Here is a 7,186-nt window from a genome sequence, read left to right on the forward strand (position 1 = left end):
AGACTATTAATTGCCGTGATGTACTCAATCCTGATAGCTTCCCCAGCAAAAAGCAACCACCGCTCTCTGACAGTGATGAAGCCCAACGCAATCACCCCTCTAGAAACTTTTATAGTTTTTTTCCTAAGGCCTCTGTGTATAACCTTCCCCCAAACAGGAAATTTTGACTAGGATAGCCCCAGGCTAGCCTGATCTTGTCAGATCTCAGAAGCTAAGCAAGGTCAGCCCTGGCTAGTATTTGGATGGTTGACCTCCAAGGAATAACAGGGTTGTGACGTGGAGGAAGGCAATGGCAAACCACCTCTGAACTTCTCTTGCCTTGAAAACCATACAGGGTCACCATAAGTCAGCTGTGACTTGACAGCAAAAAAAGAGAGAGTGAAGAAATTACCTTGAGAAATGGTTACTGCCCCATACCAGCAATCAGTCTTTCCCAGTTTTTCTGGCTGGTAGTGGGGGGAGTGGTGGTTTTCAGCTAGTCAGTGCTGTCTGTTTTGTTTGCTCTTATGGACCCCACAGAGACCACACACCCCCCCCAATTCAGATCTAAGTACCATAAGCAAGTAAGCAATCAAGACTAAAACGAAGAGATGGGGGGGGGGAATGTCGAAAAGAGCAGCGGGCGGGGGGGGGCAATTAGAACATGAAGGGAAATGTTTCTATCAGGAAATCATTTTAGTAATGACTCCTTAAGGGGGGGGAAGAGGTATTGTATGAATTTTGAACAGAAAAAAGGGGGAGCACATCAAAACAAAGACAAAAAGCAATGATTGGTGCAAGGGAAACAGTTTAAAATTTAATAATTAAAGTACCCCTGTGTGTTTCACATGAGCTTTTTCAGGGGAACCTTCCTCTGCTCAAGCATCCCATGCAAGCAATAAAACCATTGCTTTTTTGTAAAAAAAAAAATACTGTATTTTGTATAAATTTTGAACACAAGAAAGTGCTCGGGGGGTTTAGAAAGCCAGGCACAAGGCTGCCTTCTCTTCAAAACATCCTTTTGGAAGGCTACTGGGCTCGGTCCCTTTTTATTCAACAACCGTATCGCACACACAGCCTCTGGGAATACAAGTTCTGGACGCCTCATACTTCCTTCCCTGGAAAAGCAGCTGCAAAAAAAAGCACAGCTTCCTCTTCCTTGCTTGGGTTTATTTTTGCAGCAGTAGTTACAGCATCGACTGAACTCTATGTAGTGACCTCAGACCCTGAGCCTCCCCTAAAATCTAGCAAACCCGACCTTTTAAGGATCCCAAGATGACATCCAGTTAAGCTACACAGATTTTTAATGAGTAGTAAACTGCTTCCTTAAAAAAAAAAAAAGCAATATGAAAAATAATGAAGACAAACTCCCCCAAAGTTAGTTCTATACATCTCAGGTGACATGAAAGACGCAAGTTCCAGGCAGCAGGTCTTAAGTGTGGGCAGACTGTCCAGCTTGCTCTTATACCAGGCGGGCACCTTGGCCAGCCTCCTTCTGATGTGCTTCTGCCCTGTCCTGTCCTGAGCAGGTGGCTAAATAAACGGGTCCAGGTTGGTACACTTTCCTTCCTGGAGGTGCTCTGAATCCCATGACCAACAGGTGTAACTCGGGTTTATGGGGCAGCCCCCAAAAGCCTAACCCTTAGGGAGCCCATTACAAGCAGCTCCCAATTTAACAGTTTTGAGCAGTGGTACTCACTCCATGGCTCGCAGTTGCCATTAACTGAAAGAGCCAGGTTTACTTCCTGCCCTAGCATGAGGTCCGACCTCAGGGAGACTTGTAGTTTCCCTGTTCCTTCAGTGGCAGCTGTTTCAAGGTGAGGACCACCTGCCAAACACAAGCCCCTCTCGGCAAGAGCCTTACGCACTCTCCTGAAATACATGGCAGGTGCCACACTGGGTAACAGTGCTCAGAACCACCACATGGCTCCGGAGCCAATGAGTGAGAACCACTGATTTGGTGGTTGTGCGAGAGAAAGCAAATGATCAAAACACACAAATCCCAGAGGCCTCCAGAAAGAAAACATAACGCAGGCGCTCAGCTACCTCAGCTCAGGTTCATTCTGCTGGAGATCTCATTGTTCATGAAAACCGTGCTCCAAAAAAAGGCTATTTCGTGGCAGCTCCAGCAGCACTGGTCTAGTTTCTGCCCCCTCTGAATTCTGCATGCAAACAATCCGCTTCCCAGAACCTCTCTATATTTAATGTGGGGGAGGGATGTTGCTCTAGTTTTATCGCACTTCCAGCTCCAAAGCCTGCTTTTCACCCTGCCTTCCCTTGAGGTGGAAGGGCAAAGCCCAACACGCAGCCCTAGCCTCTCAAGAGGCTGGAGCTCAGAGGGAATTCCAAGATGCCTGCCTAACAATTTGAAGTCGGGAGGGGGGGGGGAGGAATGTTGAGACACAAGCTCATGGAGCACACACCCCCCTCCGCTGTTTCAGAACGGATCTGGGGCCTTTTCTGGGGGGGGGGATGCCTTAAGGGGAGCCAGGCATGTCTCACCTGCTTCGCTGCACCACCCCTAACATTTGCAAGCAGCAAAGAGACCAACGCACAAAGCGCTCCTGGGTCCCACCCTTCCCTCAGTTGGCACTCAGCAGGCTTTAGGAGCACTTATTTCAATCTGATCTGAAAACAGACACTGTGCTGGGACTTGCCAAGGAGTCCCGGCTTATGACTGGTTCCCAAACTCATGCTGTTCTCCATTTAGGGAGCAATGACGCAACCTATTAATGGCCCAGCCCGGCAAACAGACAGCAGCCTGCTTCTTCTACATGTTCCACTCCGCCAGCATAACCCCACCCCACCCCTCCCATCACTTTGTGTATCAGAGGGCCACGTTTCCGAGGATGTGAAGTCTCCGGCAAGGTTACCGCTTCAGCCCAGAGTTAAAACGGGGGGGGGGGGATTGGAGGGATGGAAATTTGGTATGACCCATCAGCCACCCAGGGCAGCTGGTCAAGGCAGGCAGGGCGCGACCGGGTAGGCGTTCTCGGCAGACGTGTGCTGCGCACTGTGCTCCTGCAGCAGGCCCAGGTCCAGGAAGCGCTCACCGCACCACATGCACTTGTAGTGTTGCTCCCGGGTGTGGACCCCGTGGTGCTTGTTCAGGTGCTCCCGCTGCTTGAAGGCCTTCTCGCAAGCCGGGCACTTGTAAGGCTTCTCCCCGGTGTGAACCCGCCGGTGGCGCTGCAGGTCAGAGGCGTACTTGAAGCGCTTCTGGCAGTCCGGGCACTTGAGGGGCCGCTCGCGGGCAGGGTCGCAACGGTGCTGCACAAATTCCGACGACGAGAAGAAGCGCCTCTCGCACAGGGTGCAGCGGAGGGGCTTCTCCGCGCAGTGCGAGGCCAGCTGGTGCTTCTGGAGGGCGGACGCCCGCTTGTAGGCCTTACTACACACGGCGCACTTGAAGGGCCGCTCGGCGCTCTGGACACAGCGGTGGCGCAGCAGCTCCGAGGACTGGCTGAAGCCCTTCTGGCACGCGTTACACTTGAACAGGTTCTCAATGCCGTGGACATGCTGGTGATAGAGCAGGTGAGCCGGCTGCACGAAGCCCTTCTCGCACAAAGAACACTTGAAGGGGGGCGCCTGCGGCTCCTGCTCCGTGGAGGTGGTCGGAGCTGCCGTCTTGTGCGTGCGGCGGTGGCGCATCAGCGCGTACTGCTGCTTGAAGCTCATCTGGCAGAGGTCGCACTGGAAGGGGCGCTCGGTGCTGTGCGTGCGCTCGTGCTGCCGGAGGTCCGAGGGCCGGCGGAATGCCTTGTGGCAGGCGCCGCAGCGAAAGGGCCGCTCGCCGCTGGGGGTGCAGGGGTGCTGCAGAAGCTCCGACGACTCCTTGAAGTGCAGCTCGCAGACGTTGCAGCGGAAGAGATGCGCCTCGCCCGAGTGGGCATACATGTGACGCACCAGGTGGGAGCGGTGCTTGAAGGCCTTCTCGCACACGGTGCATTTATAAGGCCGCTCGGCGCTGTGCGTGCGCTTGTGGTGCACCAGGTGGGACGACTGGCTGAAGCTCTTGTCGCAGAGGCTGCACTTGTAAGGCTTCTCCCCGGTGTGCACCCGCTCGTGGCGCGACAGCTCCGAGAGGTGCTTGAAGGGCTTCTGGCAGATGGAGCAGCTGTAGGGCTTCTCCATGGGGGTCCGGTTGAGCGCAGCAGGCTGCTGGGGTGGCGCCGGCTCCTCAGGTGCTGCTGCCACAGCCGCCGCCTTGTAGGTCTTCTCGCAGATGGAGCACTTGACGGCGGCGCTGCCGTTGTGGACGTTGTGGTGCTGAGCCAGCGACGTGAGGAGGGAGAAGCCCATCTTGCAGACGCCGCAGACAAACGGCTTCTGCTCCACTTGCAGGCACTGGTGCTCCAGGAGGTCCGTGGCCTGGTGGAAGATCTTCAGGCACTGGGTGCACTGGAAGGACCGGTCGTGGCCCCCCTGCAGACACTGGTGCTCCTGGGGGTTGGAGAGGTGGGCCAAGTCATGGCCGCACACGCCGCATTTGGCAGAGGGCTCCCCGCTGCTGGCGGGGATGGGCGGGTGGTGCTGAAGGCTGCTGGGCTCCGGCTGGAGCAGGATGCCGTAGACGGCGCAGCCTAAGGGGTTCTCACCCACCGCGCTCGATGGGATGGGATGCTCCGGGAGAGCAGCTGCCCCGGCGTGGTGCGGCGGCTGTTGCGGAGGGGCCGGCTGCTGTTGCCAGCTTTCCGACATGCTGGAGAAAAGAAAACGGGGTTTTCGCAATAAGGGCTTCAGCTTCTCAACGGAGAGGGAAATTATTAAGGAGATCTGAATTCCCAGCGGTTGATTCCAAAGATGGGGGGGAAGGAAGCTCACAGCGCTGGCCTCCTGAGCGGGCTAGAACAGCAATTCCAAAATGCGTCGGGCATCAAAGACAGACGGACACAAGCAGGCGGAACATCCTGTAAAAGGCACTGTGTGTCCTTCTGGAAGGCGCTTCAAGGAGAGATCCTGTAAGAAGAGAACACTTAGGGTTAGGGTTCACAGACTGACAGGCAATTTTTATACTGTTTAGAAGTCCGGTTATTCTTATCCAAATGCTGATCAAGACCTGATGGATGCAGATCTTCCCTTTGCTCCTCCAAGGTCATGGACAGAGCCAGGTTAATACCCTGAAACAAGATTTTAATTTGGAGCCCACAGATACCTGCTCAGAGACTGTGGAATCTATCTCCCCAACAAATCCCCCCACATACCTTTAAGTTTCCCAGAGCATCTCAAGTTCTCCACACTTCCATGAAACATACCACCATTGTGCACTCACTTGCATCTCTGTTACATAGGCCAGAAATATACAGCTTTGCTGGGTCAGGGGGGGAACAGCCTCATGAAGGACTCATCACTGGCAACAGAGCCAGACAGAACTAAGCAAGACGAAGTCTTGAAACCAATTTTGAACCCAGAAACCTCCAAACGAGCAAATGGTGGTTTTCTTTCTTAGAAGGACCTCACACGTGGAACAAGGAAAGGTCACTGAGATGCCACATGGATCTTGGGAAGAGCTGGAGGTTTTTATATCAACTTCATGAAAAACAAAACAAAAGATGTCTAGAACCGAGCATCCATCACCTGAAACAGTTTGTTTTCAAGGATGGGATTATTAAAATTTGCTGCTAATTACTCTGATGGGAATATAGGTGAGTGTAGTGACGTAAAACCCAAACAGGCCCTTTCCAAGCCTTGACCTCGAAGGACCTCTACAAGCATCCACCCACATTCAGCTATTATGGCCTGGGGGTGGTTGCTTCCTGCTCAACCAAGCCAACTCCATGTCACATAAGGCAAGCGAATGAGGCTGGAAGCTGGTGAATGCCTTATGGAGAGAGGAAGTAAGCTCCGAGGCTGCTCCTTAAAAGCCCTCCCCCAGCCCTGAGGATTTCTCATTATCCCCCAGTTTGAGGCAAGGTTTTCTGAGAAGGTGGGAGCCTCCAAACTTCATTCATACCTTGCATGAAGCCCAATACCCACTTCAAACTGCAGCCTGGCCTGATTTTCTGCCTGGGCCACCCTGATGGGACAATGCAGCCCTGTTGATTCTCCAGGACCTTCTCAATGGCTTTCCATACCAGTGTTGATGGCTTCCTTCTGAATCGCTGGGCAGGGAAGTGTGCTGGGAGCCTGGTGCTACAGTGGCTCTGCACCTTTCAGCAAGCCTACGGCTGAACAGTGCTGGGGGATTTGTACTCTGCCCTGTGCTCTGCCACAAGGTTCCATTGTCTCCCTCAGTCTCCTCAGCATCTATATCGGGGTGTCAGACTCAACTGTTACAAGGGCCGGATATGACATTAATGCCACTTGGTCAGGCCAGCCATCCTTCACCAGCCCAGACCAAGAGTAGGGTGGCTGCCTCGGCTGGCTCGCAGGCCGGTTAAGCGCTCTCAAGGGGTCGGATCCGGCCCATGGGCCTTATGTTTGACACCCCTGATCTATATACAACTGCAGGGGATGTGATACGAGGATTTGGAGTGAGATGCCATCCATACAGCTCCATTTTGCCTTTCCGTCTAATCTGGATGAGGTGGTGGGCAGTGAAAACAGATGCCTGAACTCTTAACAGACCAGAAGGGAACGAACAAACTGGAGCTCAATTCAGACAAGGTGGAATTGGCAGATGAGCAAATTGATTGGACAGTACTATTGACCTTGTTCCGAGCAGGATTCTAGACCCCCTGCAAGACCAGGTTCGTGGTTTGGGGTAGTTCTATTAAATATAGCCAAGATGGATGGCAAACAGCACCCATGTTTCAGACAGCCTTTTACCAACTTTCCTGAGACCCTTCCTAGGGAAACCTGATCTTGTCATGGTTAGCCATGTTTTGGTAAAATCCAGGTTGCATTTCTGCAATGCGTTCTACACACAGTTGCTTATAAACATTGTTTCAAAGCTCCCAATGAGTACAGAATTCCACTACCAGTTTGCTAACCAAGGCATGAGGTCTGATCAGATTACATCCGCACTTAGAAATCTGCACTGAGTTGCCTCCAGGCATAACTGAAAGTGCTGGTTTTGACTCTCTACCCAGGTATCCATTGTGACTTTGCAAAGTTGAAAACAGCAATCCACAATCCTCTACTACAATGTCACAAAGACACACTCAGAGCAGAATCCCAGAAAAAGCACTCCAATGTCTCTGTTGGCCTGGGAGAATAAATGTGTTAACTGATTGCTAACAGGGATGATAGAATTGGGGTTAGACAG

At 52.7% G+C, this 7,186-nt stretch overlaps 1 protein-coding gene across 1 annotated transcript; it reads right to left on the reverse strand.

Moving 5' to 3' along the window:
• Positions 1–2,903: 2,903 nt before the first annotated feature.
• ZNF319 (zinc finger protein 319) lies at positions 2,904–4,776 on the reverse strand. The gene has a single exon (XM_056862718.1). It carries the CDS (start codon positions 4,678–4,680, stop codon positions 2,938–2,940), a length of 1,743 nt encoding a protein of 580 aa, XP_056718696.1. The 5' UTR covers positions 4,681–4,776; the 3' UTR covers positions 2,904–2,937.
• Between the last annotated feature and the right edge of the window lie 2,410 nt (positions 4,777–7,186).

The sequence above is a fragment of the Euleptes europaea genome, chromosome 17 (assembly GCF_029931775.1).
Source record: "Euleptes europaea isolate rEulEur1 chromosome 17, rEulEur1.hap1, whole genome shotgun sequence".
NCBI lineage: Eukaryota > Metazoa > Chordata > Lepidosauria > Squamata > Sphaerodactylidae > Euleptes > Euleptes europaea.